At 28.8% G+C, this 23,578-nt stretch overlaps 2 protein-coding genes across 11 annotated transcripts in view; one reads left to right on the forward strand and one right to left on the reverse strand.

The window, feature by feature from the left end:
- The window catches only part of LOC107454086 (uncharacterized), a 34,835-nt gene extending 15,906 nt beyond the window's left edge, over positions 1–18,929 (reverse strand). The window contains exons 1-3 of one of the 2 annotated variants that reach the window (XM_016071145.5): positions 18,750–18,929; positions 3,005–3,093; positions 2,208–2,464 (exon numbers count right to left, since the gene is read on the reverse strand). In XM_016071145.5, the coding sequence (XP_015926631.3) occupies positions 2,208–2,464; positions 3,005–3,083 (336 nt within the window). In that variant the 5' untranslated portion in view covers positions 3,084–3,093; positions 18,750–18,929. The remainder of the gene's footprint in view (positions 1–2,207; positions 2,465–3,004; positions 3,094–18,749) is intronic. The other variant, XM_016071153.5, reaches the window with a different exon arrangement.
- The window catches only part of LOC107454124 (phosphatidylinositol phosphatase PTPRQ), a 124,052-nt gene that overhangs the window by 12,201 nt on the left and 88,273 nt on the right, over positions 1–23,578 (forward strand). For 8 of the 9 annotated variants that reach the window (XR_015432352.1, XM_087158601.1, XM_087158605.1 and 5 more), the window contains exon 1: positions 22,411–22,523. The exons of the other annotated variant lie outside the window; for it this stretch is intronic. Coding sequence is in view for 7 of the 8 variants with exons in the window: in XM_087158601.1 (XP_087014727.1) it covers positions 22,464–22,523 (60 nt within the window). In the remaining variant the exon portion in view is untranslated. Of the gene's footprint in view, positions 1–22,410; positions 22,524–23,578 lie in introns of those variants that run through there. 9 annotated transcript variants of the gene reach the window in all.

The following is a 23,578-nucleotide window of genomic DNA, read 5'->3' on the forward strand; positions in this document are numbered from 1 at the left end:
TCATTCACGAAAATTTTATTCATGACTAAATTTATTCTCAATGATTATTCATATGAAAATTTAGCCATTATTCATCATTCATTATGCAAATGTATAAAAATGTTTGAATAATGATTGATGAATAAACTCATTAGTCATGACTAATTTTTCTGAATAAAATTTTGAATAACCAGCGAAAAATGCAATCAATATGTCTTTGTCTATAACGAGATGCAAAACATCGTTTGCTCTTAAACGTCTTATTTTAGGAATTTAACTATAAAACTAATACAAGTATGAATTTTTATTTTTATTTTATTTTAAATTACTCCAGCGTAACATACTTAGTTGTGCTAAAAAGTAGGTTTATAACAGTTTAGTTACTTAAGTTCATTTTAAAATTTTGTTCTAAAATCTATAAAACACAATTTCTTATAGTTTTTGAAAGCAAACGATAATCTTATTTTAAATTCTTAAATAAAATTTTAACTTAAAAAATTAAACGCTTTTTTGCCATGTAACCATTTCTCAAAAGTATGCATTATGTTAAACAAAAGTTAATTTCCTCAAACATTATATAAATATACTTGAAAAGGATTAGCGTTTTATACGTAGTTGTCATAATCGTAGTCAATTAGAGTATTCCATGCCCATTTCTGCTGATCAGTGAAATTATTCAGTTATTCTTGACTAATGAATAAAGAATAATGAATGATTTAATATTTCTGACTAATGAATAAATCTTTATTCATTATTCAGATTTTGAATAATTATTCTTCATTCTTTATTCATTATTCTGAATAACAAATGCCCATCTCTGCCAGAAGGTATGTGGCCTTACGGCAACCTTGTCTCGGAATTTTCTTATTATTGTCACTAAAATGTTTGTACTAAAACCCTTTTTTCAATAAAGCAAAAATATTGCAGTTTCAAACCTTTCATCCTAAAAGGATTAAAAATACTTTTTTAAAGCTTTTTTTTAAAAAAAAATATTGTCACTGAGGTAAAATGGTCATTTAATTCCATAATGACATTTTAGCTGATCTCACAATAGCGATAGGTAAATGGCATTGTCTATTAAAATTTTATGACAAGGTGAATTTTAGCTAAGGATACAAGACGTTGCGAAAAGAAACCTTATAATTACTTACATTAAAGTTTATAAGACCTAACCTCGATTTAAGGTTTTTATATAGAAGGTTGTTTTGTAATTTTCCAATTTTTTTTTAATAGGGTAATGTGCGTAGAATAAAGCAGATTGTCACAAATCTCGTTTCAAGGTTTACATTTAAACTGCACAAAAACCTTTTTAGATTAAAAGGTCGAAAAATAAGCCTTATTTTGCTATGTGGCTAGTCAGTAAACGAACTCTGCGAAGATAATTAGAAAGATCATAAATTTTGATGATCTTACTTGTTCCATCACAAAAAAGGAAACAAATAAGATAACTTTTTTTTTAAAAAAAATGTCCAACCCTGGCCGTTTTTCCCCCTCCTAGATTATCAGCGTAAATGAAAAATTCGCAATTTTCGCAAATTTTTATGAGCCCAGATAGTGAAGCGTTGGAGTAAATATTGACAATTTTTTTTAATGAAAACTGTGACTTCTCTTCACATTTGACGTTTTGCTTTATTTTCAAAAATGACCGAACAGCTTTGAATAAACTCAGTTATGTCAATAGCATACCCAAGTTAAAATTCTTGATGGCTCCATCAAAATATTTTGATGGTTTATGTTGGTTTCAGTGTGAGTCATGATGGTCCAACATCATTTCATGGTCACCATCATCCAACATTTTCTATTATGCAATCATGGTTTTGATATGCCAACAAACTTCCCTCATTCGTGACGGAAAATGCTACTTTAATAGTATGATGGTTACCCATCAAGAGAAGTTTGATTCTCATGGACCAACAATCCGTGATGATCCATGATGGTTCCAACTATACATTTCTATGGGGGTTTGATGAGAAATCTTGCTATTTCTCAGGAATCAGAACAATTTTTAAAATTTTTTTTTTATGATGGACCATCATAAATCATTCCGAATTCCTACATTGAGGTGATGGTTACTTATGTTGGTTACCATCAAAAAAATATGATGGTTCATGATGGAATTATGATGGTTACCATCAATATTATGTCGGTCCATCAATGAAAAAAGCATCAAAATTTTTGACTTGGGTATTATTTTCGTAAAAAGAATCGATTTGAAGAGAGCTTTTCACCTTTCTAGATCCGTAGGGATCGGCGAATAGAACGATGAATCTAGAAGTGGCGAGTATTCCTAAAAATATGTTGAGGGATGACAAGTGTGGTCTTTCGGTCAGTTGAGAATTGAGGCGGAGAACAGTGAGCAAACACAGAATGGACAACACGCAGAAGAGACTTCCCGACCCGTACACATGGACATCCCAGGCCCATTCTAGTTCATACACTATCTGGCTCCAGTCTGGTGGGCGAGCCTCTCGGAACCAATAGGTTTCTGGAAAACAAAAACAAATTATAATTACTACTAAAGTTATCCTGATGCTTAGAGTAAGTTCTAGTGGAGACATGTTGATAAAATTTAGTAGATATACTTTGTTAGAACTCCCCCCGTCACAAAGTCTTAGGACTTCTGCTGCTATGGAAACAAGAATAGCGTATTTTAGGGAGGGTAGCTTCTCTTTACTCTTGGGATAATACAACAGACAGAGGAAGCAGATTCCCTTTACTCCTGCCGACCCAAGCCAAAACCTGTCCTAAACAATGACCCCACACCCCTACTTGAAATAGTTATACTTCGTTACCATAGTCACCGCCACGGGTTCAGACGAATGGCTAGGGGAGTTCTTACTTTAGACAAACTATACGTTTTATGGAGCATGGGAAAAAGAAATCTACAATACTAGATAAAAGGAGAGCCACTAGATGAAAGAAGGACATGCATAAAAGAATATTTGGAGATAAAACTTTACACATACTGTAAACATCTTTTTGAAAGATAATAAAGATTAATTAATTGAAGGATTCTAAGAAATACCTTCTTTTACAGTAAGATTTCCTGTGCTATTTGTCCATTTTTCGGTTGTAGTTGTTTCTTTGTAGTACTGACTTCCCATCTCACTCAACCTATAAACACATAAAACTACTTTTAGTATAATAAATAGTAAATTTCCTTAACTGCACCGAATAATTCCTATTCAATTTTTATAAATCCAATCAATTCATTAATGCCTCCTACGTATTTTTCAATAACTTTAAGCAGAAGATTAAATAGTATTAAATGGTATACTGTTCTCTCCCTTTATATATAATAAAGAATAATTTTTATCTTAGGATAATTATTCTTTATTCAGAAATATCGCATTTATAGCAATAGATGTGTCTTGATAACGACTATTTGCTTTTACCATTCTTGTTTCTCTATTTATTTTATTCATGTTTTTCATGTTAATTTGTGTTTATATATATATATATATATATAAATTGATAGGAAAACGCGTAAAAGTTCTCTTCAGGACGCATTCCTTTACGACAGGAACATTTCAAAATAAATATTAATTCTCCTTAGATAGAATTCATTCGTTAGAAATATGTATATGCCTTTAAAAAAATAATGTAATTGTAAATGAGTTTAAGATGAAGAAAAAGTAGAAAACAAACTTACCGATATGATGTAAAATAAAATCAAAATATGTTAAAATTAGATTTACTTTTCTAATGACCAGTTTTCGATTTGCTGCTTTATGTAACACTTCGTCAAAATGTGATGCTAAAAATATAGCCAGAAATTTTTCTAAAGAGCAGAGGATAGTCTTAATGGCTTGCGGGAGTGGAAGTTGAAGGGTTAGTATCTTCTAATTGATTGATTCGATTACATTTTTTTCCTTCGATATCTTTTTTTCCCCTTTATTTTTCTTGCTATTTGTAGAATCCTACGTAGTAACAATTGCCATAGCAACACACTTTTTATGATAAATATTAAATGATGTTAGCTTTCTCAAAGCTAACACGAACTTAAAAGATCTCTAAAAAAAAATTAAACCTTGTTTTTTATTAATTATTATTATTTTTCTTTTAAGATTTAAAAGGATTCATGAAATTAATGCTCTCTAAAATTTTAGTTTGTCCGTAAAAAAGATCTTAAAATAAATATAAAACTCTGATTACGTAAGTTTGAAATCTTGTAATGCGAAATGACTTACGAGTAACATTATTGATATGAATAATGAATTAAAAAAACCGTAAGTTCTTTTAATGGAAGTAAACACAAATACATTTTATGTTTATGATATCGTAGTACATAATCGTTTTTATTCTTTCGATGTGAGGACATACTCTTGTGAGAGAGAAGATTTTGAGGAAGGAAGGAAGGTATTATTGATTACTGAAAAATCGATTGACAAGGGGGTGGGTGGGAAGTAAGTCCAAGGTCATTCGTATCCGCATCTTTTGGAGACACTTGTGGCACATTTGCTTTTTTCCATCTTCTCATGTGTTGAAAGGATTTTACTGTTTTATTCAATAGCTACTATTAATTCACACTCTCTCTGTATCTTGTTCAAAAAATTCAATCGTAAATGAAATACTTTTTAGTCATCCACTCAAGTAGAAATACATTTTTTTTAAACTTGCAGTGGGTAACACTTGATGTTAATACAGTTTTTTTTTCAAATATGAATTCATTCATTAAATTTAATGAATTAATTTTAGTTTTATATGGAAAAAATATGTACATATTCAGTAAAAAGTAACTAAAATAGAATTTTTCTTTGTTGACCTAGGTTGGAATAAATTGTTTTTTTACTACTTGTTTGTTTATTTTTTTAAAAAAGAAAGAGAAACCCGTGGATGCTTTTCATTTCTCGCTGTCTTTCATGATTTTTTCCTCGAAAGTCGATTTTGTTAATATGTTAAACAAAATGAACGGATATATCGCTGGTTCAGAATTAAAACGACACTTCTCATCGAAACAACATGAGAAGTGAGTAGAGAAGAGTCGTTTTAATTTTGAACCAGCGATATAGATTTAAAAAAAAAATCTATTGTATCTTATTATATTTAAGTAAGAATCTAATGATGGTGTCACAGTTTTCCAATTGTTGTCAATGCATTTTTATCGGCTGGAAAATCACGTGGTAGAATCCAGTTTTCTCACATTAATTTTCAAATTGGTTTGGTTGTTATCAGCATATGTTGTTGTTGTTAATTTACGTCGCACTAGAGCTGCACAATGGGCTATTGGCGACGGTCTGGGAAACATCCCGGAGGATGATCCGAAGACATGCCATCACAATTTTGATCCTCTGCGGAGGGGATGACACCCCCGCTTCGGTAGCCCGACGACCTGCGCGCGAAGTCGAGCACTTTACGGTAGCACAGATTAACGAGGACCCATACCGCACACCCTCGGTCCCTATGCAGACTGATCCAAGTGGTCACCCACCCGCACACTGACCGTAGCCAGTGATGCTTGACTTCGGTGATCTGCTGGGAACCGTGTTTTAAAGATCAGTCCACTGCGGTACTGTTATCAGCTTAAAATGGATATAAGTCATAATGTTATTGGTTTCCTATAAATATTTTTGCATCCTTAATTTAAAGGCATTTACCTGTACTGTTATTATTACTTTTTTGATTTTGTTTGTTTTCCAAATTAGCAGTTTAGGAGGATTGTTTTTATCATTATTACTATTATTAGAATAACTTAATTCTACGTTGCGTTTTCAGATAAAGTTATATAAATTGGCATCTGATATTATTAACCGATCTAACAATTATAAATTTTTGGTGAAATTAATATACAGTAGGGAACCGATTATCCGGAACGGTCGGGACCAACGCTATTCCGGATAACTGATTTTTCCGGTTTTATGAATCGCTACAAAAAGCCGTTTTTTTTATTGTTAAACACAACTAAAAAAAAAAAAAAAATTGGAAATAATCTTAAAAGTAAGAAAAAACGATGAAGTAATACACTAATGATTATTTCCAAAATGTTGGTAAGGTAAACATCTTTAAAAAAAGAGAAAAAAAATCGTAAAATCTTATGAGGAAAAAAAATTGTTTTTTAAAAAAATGGCGAGAAAATTTATCGAATATCGTTCTGGTTTTTTGGTTTTCCGATTTTCTGGGTTCCGGATAACGGGTTCTGTACTGTACTATTATGAATTACGATTAAAGAGATTTGTTAAATGATTTAAAACTTAACTTTCAGCTTCATGCACAAATTGTATTGAAAATGCATCCGTCCATTTGGTGAGCAAAAATATTAAATTACATTTGGGAACTCCACCAATTTTGTTACTACTTTTAATTTTAAATGTTATTAAAAAAAATGATGATTTAGAAAAATGGTTTATATTCACTTTTAGATTTTAATAGTATTATAAGGGAAATACTTGGACATGGTAAGTGGCGTTCTTTTAGTACATATATCTTAAAATGAGACATTTCAACTGTTTCACGCTAAGAAACAGCAATTATTGCGAAGGGGTTTTTGAGCTTCAGCGAACAAGAGGCTTAGCCTCTAGTATGAATAAAAACTTGGGTGTACAGAATGTGTGGCATAATCAGAATTAATAAACTTAAAGTAATTTAGATTGTTAAAAACAAGTAACGATAGCCATATATCATACAAAAGTCCAAATTGGTAACAGTTTTAATTTTTCTTCAGTCTTTTTATACATATATATATATTTTAAATTTTTCAATACAAATGCTAAGATTTATATCTGGCAACAACCAATCTCTCACTTTATTACTTTTATTATTATATTCATTCATTTTTCAGTTGTTATTTAAAGGTCATTATTAAAAACAAAAAAAGTGAAAGAAAGTTATTGCAGCTTTTAGTGTTTTTTTTTTTTTTTTTTTGCAAGACAAACCTCTGACGCAGATTACTTATGAAACATTTTTTTAATACTTTTATTGCATTTTTTGCAATAATTCAGGTTAAAATATTATATTCTAATTTATAGTTAAGATAGCATGAAACACCGATGTCTTTTACTGCGTTAAATGTAAAATCTTCCTAACACTTCCAATCAAGGAAATTTTAATTTTGATACGATTTGCTGTTATTTTGATCTAGGAGAAGCAGTTATTCAACACAGGAATTTCTTTAATTTACAAACTCAATTATTGATACGTTTTTGAATGAGAATGAAAAAACATTTCCGCTATTTTTTTTGGAATTCATATTTTAGTACAATTATAATTCCGATTATCTGACATATTCTTTTAGTGACAATTAATTTGTTTTTATAATTAAAAAATACCACAATATATTCTTTTTGTAATTAGAGCGTTAGAAAAACTATATGTAAAAGAAACGCGGTTGTCCTATTTGCATCATATATTTTATACTAGCACGTCATATTTCTGTCATTGCATTTCTGAGGACTACAGAGTGCTATTATGTGTGGGTGGGTGTTTTTTTCCCTTCAATTCAATAGTTTTAATTGCATCATAATCCTTGTACATTTGTCTACAGATCTCTGTAATTTCAAGTTTTTCAATCTTATAATTTTTATCGCAACTAAGCCAATTGTAGCATAAAATTGAAAACTCAAAACAGCGGCTAGATTTTTTTAATATAGAAAGGGTGGGATGTTAAAAGGGTCCATATAATTCTAACTGTCCGTAGTGGTCATGGGTCACAAAGTCCACTTTTAATCTCTTATTAGTTTTCACAATCAATATATTTTGCAGTATAGGATATCATTTCATAGAGACTATCATAAAATCTTTTCTCGAAAAATTTTCAGTGTCTTATAATCTTTTACTACTAAAACATTTTATAATATACGATCATTCCATTGACTATCGTAACATTTTTCAGCGAAAAATGTTGTGCGAAAATTTTTTGTCTCTTATAATCTTTTACAACTAAAACATTTTGCACTATAGAATCATTCCATAGAGACTACCGTAACATTTCTCTGCGAAAAATGTTGAGCGAAAAGTTTTAGTCCTCATAAGATTTTATAACTAAAACATTTTGCTGTACAGGATATACTTCCATCGTATTTTTCGACGAAGAATGTTGCGGTTGAAAATTCTAGTCACTTATAAGCTTTTACAACTAAAAACTTTTTTACAGTATAGGCTGATCCCATAGTAACATTTTTCCGCGAAAAATGTTGCAGAGGAGGATTGATTAGTGATTATCAAAATATTGCAACTTCCTGTTTTAGTTAGAATATATGATTACTGTTTGCCCCATGAATACTGAAGATCAAATTACTTATATTTAATGTAAACATGTCAAAATATCTGAAAATGTTACGTCAGCCTCTGTGGAACGAAAGTTCCAAACGTAGGCGTTATTCTTCTTTTAGGTGCTATTACTCTTCATTGACTTTCATCAGCGGAGATTTTGGGTATTTTATGGGGTTTCAGGGTACACTAAGGATATTTAAAGGGAGCCAAGGAATTCTGGAGGCCCTTATCAAACTATAAATTGTTTTGAATATATATTTAAATGCATGCATTTTCTAATTTTGTATCAAAGCATTCATTATTTACACCTTCTTACTCAGTAATGTTTGTTATTAAGGCAATTTTGCTAATAATATTAATTTTCCTTTTTTCCCCTTTTTTTAAACAAATTTTATTTCCAATTTTACTTACTTCCAATCTTACTTCCAATTTTATTTCAGTTACTTTTTATTAAATAGTTAAAAATTTTCTCCCATAGAAAACTAAAATGGATTCATTAAATTTAATGAATGAACTAAAACAAACTAAGGTAAACAACGTTAAAGAGCACAAAAATATTATTAAATGCAGACAGCTGTTTCGGATGCTCAAAGGGCAACCTTCATCAGTGCAACAGAAAGAAATGAGAGAAAATAGGGTAAATATATAGAGAAAGGTGACGTCACAAGAGGAGAGGGAGAGTGTGAACTAATAGTAAGAATTGAAAAAAGTCCTTCTTAATTATGAAAAGAAAATATTCTTTTACCCATTATACGATTTTACTATTAAATGTTTCTCGTATAAATTTGAAACTTTTCAAACCCCAGTTTTAAATATTACCTTAAAAGCTAATACTTCATTAATCAAAAATATTTTTTTGAAACTCAAAAATTTATTATTCAAGAATTAAAAGAAAATTCTGTTTAACACTTCTCTCACTTTTATTTCATTTTGTACAGAACTTCTGAATATATTTTTAGATTATTTTTTTTTCTTCAATTTATGAGCTTGATCTTTTGTTTATTCATTCCAAAAGGATCAAATACAATTACAACTATAGTTATAACCATCAAACTACACTTATAATATACAACTGTACATTTATATAGTTATAATATCAAAATACAATTACAACTTAAGATTTACAATTGTTAACTTATAAATTATAGCATTTGATAAACACAGACGATAGATAGGTAGTAGGCTTGATTGCATTCTTTTTCTTAAACTACAACTCACATTTCTTATAATCTATAAAATTTAAACTGCAACGTAATTTGTTTAATTTATTTTCATGAAAATATTTTAAAATTATTATTATTTTTAATCGAAAGCAGGATAAAAACAACAGTTATAGTTTCAATAGCTTAAAGGCCTGGTCATAAAAATGCATTGTAAAAATGAATCATAAAGCAAAAATCTTTTTGATTCATTACACTGGGGAACAGATTTTTTGTAGCATTTATACCAACATTCAATTATGAAATTAATTTTGCTCCTAAAATTAGAGTTTTTTTTTAAAAAAAAAAAACTTTTTTTAATGAAGTTTTTGTCAAAATTCAATGTTTGAAAATGTTATATAAATGATTTAAAAATATACGGTCGCATATATATATACCTATATATATACGGTTGCGTAAATGTTGCGTGAAAATTCTAGGAGAGTTAAGGCACTCAATTATAATGAAAACTGCATAGTAACCAATGGCCGGGAATGTCGTCGTACGTAGAGGTCCTTCCCTATTATGACTTGGTCAGAAGCATACGAAGAAGCAGATCATAATAGAGAAGTGCCTCTAGCAGCGTATGACGACATTTCCTGCCAATTGATTGTTCAGCAATTTTAATCCTGATGACGTGCTCTAACTTCCCTTGAAGTACGCCAAATCATTTATGCACTCTTCAGTTACATATAACGCGTACATACATTTCCGCAAAAATGGACTTAAAAATATCATTTTGAAGAAAACAATTGAAGCTTTGGGAGAGAAAATGATTGCAGATATGAATTTATCAAATCTATAGGATCAAATTTATAGGTACATGGAGTATGTATTTTAGAAAAAAATCATAATTATATACATACGTACACTTATAAAATAAAGAAGTAATAGGGACCCCCACCCTGTTCGCCTCACTCGCTGACTCCCGAAATTGCTTTCACAATCCGAGCTCGTTTCTTTCACTCATTCTATATTCTTCAAGAGTTTTATAAGAAGTCATTCGAGTATATAAACTGATAGAGTTTTTAAAATGAAGTTTTAAAAAGATGCAACAAATTCATATTGTGTTGTCAGTAAAGTTATCTCGGCGACACAACGTAAAGTAAAAACCATTAATTTAGGAGGAATTAATTCTTAAAATAAAATTAGCCTCTTAATAAAACATGCACTGCAGGGAGATTATTAAGACAAACTTGGCTAAACAGAACCGAAGCGGACAGAAATTAAATATAATAAAATTCAATTGATGCATATATATATATATATATATATACAAAAGTTCAAAATGAAGAATAAAAACAAAGAAAAATTATAGACATATGAAAAAAAGGGGGGTGGGAAATAATAAGTAAAAAAATAAGCAACATTTTATTTAAAAAAAAAAAAAAAAAAAAAATGAAATGTTAATTAAAAAACTGGAAAAAAAACCGGAAAAAAAGATATCATCTTTTCTTCAGCCCACACGATTATATCCGCAAAACAGAGTGCTTTCTGATATTGTATCAATAAAGCCAGAGCAAAATATATTAATACAATAGTGTGAGGAGCACTCAAAAATTTTTTTTTATAAAATGAAACTTATTGTTTTTCTTAACTTTCTTAGTGTTTTCTTGTATCTATTTATATATATATATATATATATATATATATATATATATATATATATATATATATATATATATATATATATATATATATATATATATATATATATATATATATATATTATAACTATAATTGCCCAATTAAATGCTTACTTTAATTTCTGCAGAAGAGTACTTTTGTTTCTGTAGATAATAAATGTAGATGACGAATCGAGTACTAGATAGTATGATTCGCGACAAATTCACATTATCTAGTACTCGATTTGTAAACAATTAAACTTCCAGGATATTTAAAAATAATAGATCAGGATTATTTATTTCACTAAAAATTTTAATACTTGCAAAAAAGAAGGAAATGAAATTTTCAGACAACAAAGTGAAATCACGATTTCTTTTAGATCTGTTTCCGATCATTTTGTTATTTAAATAAATAAACAAGCAATATAAAAAAGAATCTTTAAAGTCAATTCCCACTTAGGTTAACAAAGAATTTTATTTTAGTTACTTGTTATTAAATAATTAAAATTTTTTCTGCCATATAAAACTAAAATTAATTCATTAAATTTAATTTATGAATTAATATTTAAAAAAAACCTGTATTAGCATAAAGTGTTATCCAAAACAAGTTTAAAAAATTGTATTTGAACTTGAATGAATGAGTAAAAAGTATTTTTATTAACGATTGAACATTTGAACAAGATATAGGGAGAGTATGAACTAATAGTAGGAATTAAATAAATAAAATTTTGTGGTTTAAAAAAATATTGACATTTTCATTTAATTTAATTAAAAAGGTAATACCTTTTTTTTTATTTAATTTAAAAGGTAATATTTGCTTATAAAAGAAAAATCGAAAAGAAATTTTTCTCGCAACAAAACGCAAACACAGGTTCGTTGCTCGATGCTTTTTCTTCGGCATTTTATTTCCTTAAAAATAATAGTGACAAACAAAGTGCAATCAATATCTATAATATTTTCTCCAGTAACTTGCGTCAAATACAATATTGATTATTCTTTGCAAAAGAAATGCTGAGAAAGAAAATGGATCTTTTATTCTTCATGTTATTAAACATTTTAACAATTTTTAAGATCTTCTTTGAAACACTTAATGAGGGTAATTTTCAAAATAACAGAATTAGGATGAACCTCTCTTTTTCAGGCACAAATGTTATAATTTTCACCACCATAGAATTAACTATGGCTCTTTTATGGGGCTCCAAATGTTGTAATTCTCATAATAATGTGAACAAGAAGGAACTTCAATATTTATTCCTTATAACTCATAAACAAGTAACATAAAAAAAAAACTTAAAATCAATTCCTACTTGGGCGATTAAAGAAAATTTTTATGTTAGTTATTTTTATTAAATAATTAAAAAAATTTTCTCCAATATAAAACGAAAATTAATTCAATTTAATGAATGATTTAATATTTGAAAAAACTGCATTAACATTAAGAAGTGTTACCACAAGTTTAAAATATATATATTTGTAATTGAATTGAGGAATATAAATTATTTTATTAGCAATTGAAAATTTGAACAAGATATAAAAATATATATAGGGAGAGTCTAAACTAATAGTGGGAATTGAAAAACAATCAGACTAGAACCCCTGAATTAATTCATAGTATAGTAGCCTTAAATCAGACAACTATAAAAGTATAAATTTGGTGACGTGGGCAACACGTGCTACCACGTAATGTTCCATATTGAATTTATCTGACACAGATAATATAAAATAATTGGGTATACTATAGCCTACGTCACAGGTTGTGTTATTCCTACTAAATTTAACCCATGAACGGCATTTTCTGCGAGCCTAACTTCAAGCCACAAATAAACAAACGAAGTGTTTGATCGTTTAAATAGCTGCTCGCCAGATTTTATTGCATTATAAAGAAAAGTAATTGATATTCGAATTTTGATTAATAATTGATTTATGTGGATAGTGGCATTTATGTGGATAGTGGCATAGAATTTAGCATCGCGTCATGGTAAATGTTATTCCTACTAAGTGGAAGTAGTTGTGTTTTTTTTATATTATACCCAATTGAATATTTAAATGTGCGCGATGTACTATTTTTTTGTTCAAATAGAGCTATAAGTTAGAAATTATCACAGGTGTTACTTTCCAAATATTGTGGCTGGGTGGCGCAGTTGGTTTGTCGTCGGCCTTCTGAGCCCAAGTCTCCGGGTTGGATCCCCGGCCCAAACGCCGGATTTTCGGGATGCAGAAAATCCTCAGCGGCCATGTCGTATGATTATGAGGCATGTAAAAGATCCCTGCCTTATTGGCTCTTGGCATTTCCGGCAAAATTAAATTCCTAGGGCACTTTAGCATCCAAATAAGAGTCTAGGTGCTGCCATCTAGTGTGGCAGAAAGTAGACGTCCACATTAACATGGCCAACGATATCTTACCCACTGTGGTGAGTGGATACCACTTCTGGAGAACGCACTAGGTCTGCTCATGTGAGCGCACTTGTGCAGCTCATTGGAAATAATAAATAAAATAAAAGCTTTCCAAATATTTGAAAAACTGAATAGCTGATAGTAAAATTTAAAACAATGAATAACGCTTAACCCATTAGAAAATTCCATTTCGTTTTTCGCTCATCCCTATTTAATTTATGAATTAATATTTAAAAAAAAAACTGTATTAACATCGAGTGTCATTCACTACCAGTTTAAAAAATGTATATTTGAACCTGAGTGGATGAATAAAAAAGTATTTTATGAACGATTAAAAATTTAAACGAGATGTACAGGGAGAGTGTGAACTAATAGTAGAGGAACTGAAAAAACGGGATCGTCGAAAAAATCATAAAAATACAATATTCGCAGTACAAAAGATATTCGTTAATTAGCTTTGACTTGACAAAAGTGATTTTTAAGAAATCCTGCTTTACATTAAAAATTTAGTGTATCGAAAAATGCTCCGATAGACATTGTACCTACCAAGTATTTTCGTTATATCAGGGTTCGTTACAAGTGGCTGTAAATAAATTGGATAGAGCTTGTTTATCAGGATGTAATTTTTGAAATGAGACAAGGTATTTTTCCGGGCATAAACGTTTTAGACTTCACAAGAAAAGATTTAGGAGCGTTCGCTTTTCGAGCGCAAAGATTATTATCTTTACAAAGATATAATTAAGATGAAGCACTTTTTTCAGACATAATTGCAGTAATTTTCACAATAATTAAATTCGATAGAACTCGTTTATCAGACGCAAATATTAAAATATTTTACAAATAATAGAATTAGGATAGTAAATTATTTTTCGGGATAGAAAATTATTATATTTTTAGGATATTGTTTGTTTTTTTACGAGCAAATCTTGTCATTCTGGAAGTAGCAGAATTAAGATAGAGCAGTCATGCACAAATATTTTATTTTATAATCGGCGTTGAACAACCGATTCATTTTTTGGGAACGCATGCTGATCGGCAGTAATCATCTCCGTAGCCTCGTAATTTTGAATCCAACTAGGAGGACAAGGGCAGTCCTAGATCAAGTGTCGGGAAGGGCCGAGAGGGCTCAGGGGATAGAGCGTTCGCCTTCCAATCAGGTGAACCTGGTACGAATCCTAGTGCGACCACAGTACTGACGTGAAATATTCTCAGTGGTAGACGGATCATGAGTTAGAGTCCCCTTGCCGTCAGGCAAACCGTCGGAGGTTCTGGTGGTCCTCCTCTCCATGTAACGCAAATGCGGAAGAGCTCCATCAGAGAGTCCACCACGAAGGCAAATTTCTCCCAATAGTTGTTACAGGAGTTCCCCCGTCTTCTGGATTGGGTTAAAAATGACAAGGCTACAGAGTTGAATATTGGTAGTCGTAATCTCAAAATTAGGGCGGCTGTCAAAAAAAAATTTAAAAGAAAGAAAAAAGAATTACTCGGGACATCGCTGCACTCACAATATGATATTAAAATTCATTTTTTATACTACGAGTTCGATCCTACATGATTTAATTGTTGATGTAGTTTATTTACGTCTCACTAGAGCTGCACGATGGGTTATTGGGGAGGGTCTGGAAAACATCCCCGAGGATGATCCAAAGAGATGCCATCACAATTTTGATCCTCTGCAGAGGGGGTGGCACCCCCACTTCGGTAACCCTAGGACCTACCCGTGAAGTTGAGCACTTTACGGTAGAACAGTTTAAATAGGACCCATACCGTACACCCTCGGTCACTTCGTAGACTGATCCAAGTGGTCACCCACCCTCACACTGACCGCAGCCAGAGATTCTTGACTTCGGCGTTCTATTGGGAATCCTGTCTTGACGATCAGTACACTACGGGACTGCATGATTTAATATAAACAGCAATTATAGCTGTAACAAGGTTTTTTTCTTCAAATTCTTTGATTTGAAGTAGGCAATATCTTCGCGTAATTTGTTTAGTTGATACAGTTGTAGGTCAGTACCGGCCTTTTGTTTTATAATATATTATATTACATTATTTTTATATTATACTCCATTCTATAATATTTTATTATATTACATTATAGACTGTTGTAAGAAATTAAGAATTAAGACCTGGTTGATTTTAATGACATGTGTCATGTACATACACTGATACAATGCAAACCAAATAACCATTCAACAATTGTAATATATACTCATGATCGTGCGTGACACTTGTTGGAGTCGGAAGGTATGAAATGGCCACAGTACAATTCTGGCGAATTGCCACAGGAAATGATAAACTGCAGAAACCACGCTGCGAGGTTTATATGTCTGTAAGAGGGGACCATTAATCCATTTTTTGTTGTTTATTCTGCAACTGCTGTTTCATACCTTCCGATTCCAAGGAGTGTTATGCAAGGTCATGCATGCGTCTTACAATTGTTGAATGGTTATTTTTTTGTATTCTATCAATTACACTCATTAAATTTCATTAAAATCGGTTTGGTAGTTCCAGAGATAATCAACCAAGTCCGCAAATTCTCTTCATTTATTATACCAGTGTATTATATTATATTATATTATATTATATTATATTATATTATATTATATTATATTATATTATATTATATTATATTATATTATATTATATTATATTATATTATATTATATTATATTATATTATATTATATTATATTATATTATATTATATTATATTATATTATATTATATTATATTATATTATATTATATAATTTTTGCAAAAAAATATTTGATATTATATTTTTACACTACCAACAGTGGGGAAAATCTTCATTGATTATTATTATTAATTATGGATTATTATTGGACCTAAACAAAATGACAGCGTTGTGGAAGAATTTTTTCCCCTCTTTTATCTCTTTTAGATGTATGTATTTTAAATCAAAATGTTCATCTTTCATTTAATTGCTGTTTAAATGGGTGCATAACTCTACTGTTGGTTTTCTCTTTTATGAGATCTGAACTTAACTTCATTGTGTCTATTTTTTTTCCTAACAAATTTTTAAATACCTTATAATTCTGGTTCCGCAGATTTAGTTTCTATTAGACCTAAATAAGACTAATATTTTTACTTCATCCACAAAATTTGTTTTTCTTTAAAGATTCGTTTTTAATTTTTAATTGTTTTAAAAAGTCATTCAATAATTTTCATCCATTGGTGCAAAAAGTCATTCAATAATTTTCACCCATTGGTGCAAAAAGTCATTCAATAATTTTCACCCATTGGTGCAAAAAGTCATTCAATAATTTTCACCCATTGGTGCAAAAAGTCATTCAATAGTTTTCACCCATTGGTGCAAAAAGTCATTCAATAATTTTCACCCATTGGTGCAAAAAGTCATTCAATAATTTTCACCCATTGGTGCACAAAGTCAATAATTCTTAAAATTGCATGGATAGAATTTTAAATGTTTATTTTGTATTTGTTGGTCTTAATTGAACACATTTTAAAATTTACAGCTGAATTGCAGGAATCAGTTATTTGACAGATTATCCAACTGAAGTTCAGATTAACTAGAGTGTTAGGGAAATAAGCATTATTTTTCTATAGAATCAATACAATACAATCAAATGAGTGGATATAATGCATTTTGAACGTTAACCGATTTAATCAGAACATTAATGGCGTACTATAGCTGCTTTTGAGCATTACTTTATAAAATTGATAAAAATGTATACCTACCAAGTTTGGAGAAATAAAATAACGGTGATTTTACTTGAAATTTTTTTTGGAGGGGGGGGGGCTACGAGTAAAGTTTTGATACATCATGCATAATCATGCAAGTCAAAATTAGGAATAATATGAGCACTGACATTTAGCGAAGTAGTATATATGTATATAAATCTTTATCTAAGGAAGATTTTTTTTAAACCGTTGTTTATGATTACTTAAATTAAAAACACTCAACATACTGCAGTACCGGCAATAGCACTATCTGTTAAGAAATAAAAGAATTATTTAAAATAATTTAAGAAAATTTCTCCAACATATACGAAGAAATTTGAGAATATACGGGTAAACAGGAGATAGTCTTAAAATACAGGAGTCCTCGTTAAAAAACAGGAAACTTGGCAGGTATGAAAATGTAACAAGAATAGTTAAGGTGACAAAATATATGTAAACAGTTAACAAATTTATATTAAATATTTCTGTAATAAAAATACTTTTAAATAAGAGACAAATGAATAATTTAACAAATACCTTTATAACTTTTATTAGTTGATGACAGACCGGATTAACACTAGAAAGACTGAAACTTAGTATATACCTAGATTGCTTGAAAGCAGTCAAAATGACTGAATTGTAAAAGAATAAATATAATGAGTAAAGAAATTTGTTCAAAATTAATTTTTAATATTTTTTTATTTTTTACAGTTATATAACAAGTTATTAGTAAATATTAACAATAAAAAAAATTATATACTGTACAAAATTCTAAGAAATTGTGTTATCATATACATCATTGTTTTTCTAATTGAAATTAAAAGCAGTCAAAATGACCTCCTTAGGCAATCTAGTGTTAATTAAGAATCCCATTATAATATATGATTTTTCTAGTCAATAACATAGTTTAAACCATTACATTAATTGTTATATATATATATATATATATATATATATATATATATATATATATATATATATATATATATATATATATATATATATATATATATATATACAGTTAGCAAATTTATATGTAATAATTTTGTAATATAAATACCGTTAAATAAGAGATAAATGAATAATTTAATAAATACCCTCATAACTTTTATTACTTGATGACAGATCAGATTAATTAAGAATCCCATTATAATATATGATTATTCTAGCCAATAACAATGTTTAAACTGTTACATTAATTGCTATATATATATATATATATATATATATATATATATATATATATATATATATATATATATATATATATATATATATATATATATATATATATATATATATATATATATGTATATATATATATATGTATATATATGTATATATATATATATGTATATATATATATATATATGTATATATGTATATATATATATATATATATATATATATATATATATATATATATATATATATATATATATATATATATATATATATATATATATATATATATATATATATATATATATATATATATATATATATATATATATATATATATAACGAAGCAAATGTTGTCGTACTAGTCTAGATAGGGAATAACTGATAGTTATACATTGTGTTGAATGTTAAAATAGAGAAATCGTTATCCAATGGGATTAAAGTAGTAAAAGACTGACCTCACAAGTTTTATCCATGCTTTTTACCCATCAGCCATATTGTTCTTCTCTCTACACAGGAAAGAAAAGAGGGATTTTTGGAATAAAAAGAAAAAGGGAAGAGAGTTGCTTGATCGAGCGATGTCCTGCGATTCTAGGGAAAACGGAGATCAAGGCGCTCGATCGCAGCGCCCTCTCATCATGGATGGATAATCGTGTGGAAATTAATTCTTAGAATCGAATGGCAGTTAAGATGCATATGAAATCAATGAAAAGCAAAAGGCTTGTTGCGAAAGAACGACTTGTTAACCTTTCGGGATAATGATTCTTTTTTTTTTCTTTCTCTCTCATTCATTTTTTGTAGACATTAATGAAAAACAAAAATAGTTCGTAACAAAGGCGTTTTCACTTTGTATAAGTAGCGTAGAACAGAGAAACATATATTCCGTAAACATGGTTATGAATATTTATGTATAATATCGTGTAACCGAGGTAAATGCGTCTCACTTAACGAATATAAATTATTGAATAAAAGAAAAAATGGGTTTATATTATTTTAATAAAAGGGAACGTTTCTAAGAGGACAAAAAAAAACTTGATTAATAGTTAACATAAATATTACGTTTCTCTTAATTGTAATTTTTTTTAAACTTACATTTCCTTTTATTGATATGTGCGCATTTTTTTTTTAACTTAACCTTTTAGTGGGCCATTTATTTCTAGTAAAAGTAAATTAGAAAAATTTTGGAACTGAAATTCATCTATCAATTATATATAAGAATAATAATTGATATAAGAAAAGAAAAACTCATATATCTTATAAAAAATTTATTTAAATTTTAACACGTTGAATGCGATAGGGGTCACCGGTGACCGGCACTGAGTTTGTTCGTAGCGCCACGAGGGTCCCCGGTGATCCGTGAAGCCAAGATTATTAGAAACTCATAATTCGAGAAAATTTTTAATATTTTTATATTATTATCGTTATTAAAACGGTTTGAAAAAATAAATACAATATAGAACACTCAAAAATAGTTTTATTTATATACACAGAGATGCCAACTTGATCCGGACAGCGAATCAATATTTTCAAGTGGTTGTTTATTAATTGTGATTCTTGGATTAATAAATTCAATTTAGTAGATTTTTATCCCCCAATATTTCTAAGCAATTCGTAGGCTTATATAACTCACCACTTTTTTTTTCAGATATGTCATGCTGAACCTTTTAAAAAACTAGTAAAATCTGTCCAATTTGCAAATTTAGTTTGTAGTTATTTACCGTTTGGCCAAACGGGCAAGCCAAGCAAAATTAGCGTAGCATTCAACGTGTCAATGCCATTTTCTGGTGGTCAGTATCTTTACCACGACCTATTAGGAATTTATTGATTTTTTTTCTTTATTTATAAAATAAATTCTGTAAATGCTACAAACTTCAGAAGGAATTATGCATTTTATAACTTTTATACGTTTTCTTTTACTAAAAAAAATGGTTGTCAGCTTTATTCAAACTCACTTCAAGAAAGCTGAGGTTATTAACAAGTGGAAATCCAATTTAAAAGTGCTAGAAAAGTGAACATGGACTTTAAAAATTGGTGGTAAGTATACTTACCATGGCTTTAGAAAGGGTTAATTAAAAATATTTAGGTACTTATATTTTTCTTTGGGTCATTATTTAAATGCATGATACTTGTTTATACAATAGTTATCCACAGATATGAAAGATTAAGTTTATTTGAATACGTTTATCGGTTTTTATTTGTTACTGTTGATGAATTTGACGAAAGAAAATATGAAGGGAAAAAAATGTGACTGTAAATATTGAAGAATCTGACAAAAATATTTCTCATTAGTTTGTAACTTTTCATCATTTTCACAAACCTTTTAAAATAAACGAGAAATGAAGAACGTGTCAATACCTACAATATACCATTTTTACTGCATAAACTATAGACTTCATAAAGGTTTCGCTTTGCGAGATTTATTCCACTCCTAAAAATAACCGCCATCTCGATATTTCTGCAATGCTTTACCCACTTATGTAGACAGGAAACTCTTAAGTAAGGGTAAACAAGCATTTATAAAAGGTTTGTAACTATTATTTCTCTTTCTTGGGGAACAAATAGTTTTTTTAATTTTTAAGTTTTTGTCATGTTTGTTGAATAACTTTTAATAGTTTTTTATTATTTTAAATTAATTTACTCATTGAGGTACGAAACAATATTAAGTTGTAAGGCATGCCGAATTTTGGACCATTTCAAAGCGTATCATTTTAAATGACAAAATAAAAAAATGAGCGATATAGTTTCTGATTTATAAAATATTATTAAAAAAAAAACGTATATTTAAAATTCTATTCATGAAGGAACTTTGTCTAATTTCGCTAAAACATATTATGTAGGGCACGGGCCCTTGTCCTAGAGGTCGTGGGTTCGATCCCCGCCGGCCGAAAACTCCCCGTAAAGTAAATGGTGACTGATGCACGTTAAATCTGTCGAGTCCCAAAGTCCTCCATGCTCCCATAGCAAATCATACCTCTGTGCGTACTGATCGAGGAGTTCTTCTGTATTGAGGACAAAATTGCAAGGCTACCGAGTTGAACATTAGGAGTCGTAAGCCCAAAATATGGGTCGGCTGTTCAACGACTGATGTAAAATAAAAAAAACATATCATGTCACTTAAATATATTACGTCTATTAATATGTTAATTATTAAATTATGTCATTTAAATTATTTATGCCATTAATAACTTAATGGCATTAACTTAATAACTTAATGTAATTACATGAATTATGTCATTATGTATATCTCATAATTATGTATCGTTATTGTTGTTATCATTTTGTCATTATATGCCATTGTTATGTGATGTCATTATGTAAATATTAATTATGTCACTATAAATTATATTATATCATTTAAAATTATATAATTTGAAATGATATAAAAAACCTTTTACCTTACATTTCAAAATTTTTCGAGCTTTTTAAAATAGAATAAGGAAAAAATAATCGAACGAGCTATTAAAAATTACCTCTTAGATCTAATTATCTTTGAATAAACTAAATTTGAAATTGTCTAAATGCGTTCAAAATTACGAAGGATTACGAAATCCGTAAAAAGGGGAATTAACATTAAGGGTCGCTCCCGTAACCGAATTTTTGAGATCACATTTGTGAAATTGCGACTTCACATATTTTCACAATATTAAATCCATCAAAGGCATATAGTTTTATACAAAGAAAACAAGTAATATATATGAATTTTTAGTCCTAAGTTTATTTTAAGTACTTTTCATTAAATAATTAAAATTTTTTTATTCCCATATAACACTAAAATTAAGGAATTACATTGAATTAATGAATTATTATTTGAAAAAAGAAAAAAAACTGTATTAACACCAAGTGTCATCCACTACTAGTTTAAGAAAATGTATTTGAAGTTGAGTGAATGATTAAAAAGTATTTTATTAACGATTAAAAATGTGAACAAGATAGATTGGGAGAGTATGAACTGATAGTAGGAATTGAAATAAGAACAGAACAAAAAAGGCAGAAATAATTATTAAGATTTTTCTTCTTCTTAAGTATTCATCCACCGGGTTATTTTGTTTATTTTGTGAATGTTCTAAACTGTTTGTTCCACGTGATCACTTTGTTTCCTTCCTTTATCGGCCCTTATCACTTTTCAACAGCAGAATGGGGTGGAAGCATTTCAAATGAATGTGTCTTGAACTATGCATTGGGTGACAATCTTACTCTGTCTTGTTGCCTTTATTGGAATAACCAAAACAGAGGTAAATCTTAAACAATGTAATCTAAAATTTTCCGTCAATTCCTACTTAGTTCAACTAAGAAAATTTTTTATTTTAATTACTTTTTATTCAATAATTTAAAAATAATTTCTCACATATGAAACTAAAATTAATGAATGAAATTTAATGAATAAATCAGTATTTAAAAAAAACTGTACTAACATCACTACAAGTTTAAAATAAATGTATTTAAACATGTATAAAAAGTATATTATTAACAAGTGAAAATGTAAGCAATATATATGTAGAGCTTGAACTAATAGTAGAAATTGATAAAAAGAATTATTGATAAAAGAAATTGATTTATTTTAATTACTTTTCATTCAATAATTTAAAAATAATTTCTCCCATATGAAACTAAAATTAATGAATTAAATTTAATGAATAAATCAGTATTTGAAAAAAAACTGTACTAACATCACTACAAGTTTAAAATAAATGTATTTAAACATGTATAAAAAGTATATTATTAACAAGTGAAAATGTAAGCAATATATATGTAGAGCTTGAACTAATAGTAGAAATTGATAAAAAAAAGAAGAAAAAAAAAACGAAAAAAGTAGCGTGGTAATCATAAACGAATAAATTTGGTGACCACACGCGCTACGACGTAATGTTCTTTATAGAATTTATCTGACTCAGTGAATATAAAATAATTAAATATTAAAAACTGAACAATAAACTATTCAGAAAGAACTGTAAGTTAGAAATTATCACTGTTATTTTTAAAATATGAAAAACTGAATCTCTTGTTGAAAATTTAAAACAATGACTAACGCTTAACCCATCTGAAAATTCCATTTCGCTTTTCGCTCATTCCCTATTTAATGAATGAATTAATATTTGAAAAAAATGTATTAACATCAAGTGTCATTCCACTACATGTTTAAAAAAATGCATTTGAACTAAAATGAATGAATAAAAAGTATTTGAAGAACGATTGACCATTTTAATAATAAATAGGGACAGTGTGAACTAATAGTAGAGGAATTGAAAAAAAAATGAATATTCTGTGTTTCAGATTCCGCGGGATCACT

Source organism: Parasteatoda tepidariorum, chromosome 3, assembly GCF_982258835.1.
Source record: "Parasteatoda tepidariorum strain Cologne lab strain chromosome 3, Ptep-v5.0, whole genome shotgun sequence".
Taxonomy (NCBI): domain Eukaryota; kingdom Metazoa; phylum Arthropoda; class Arachnida; order Araneae; family Theridiidae; genus Parasteatoda; species Parasteatoda tepidariorum.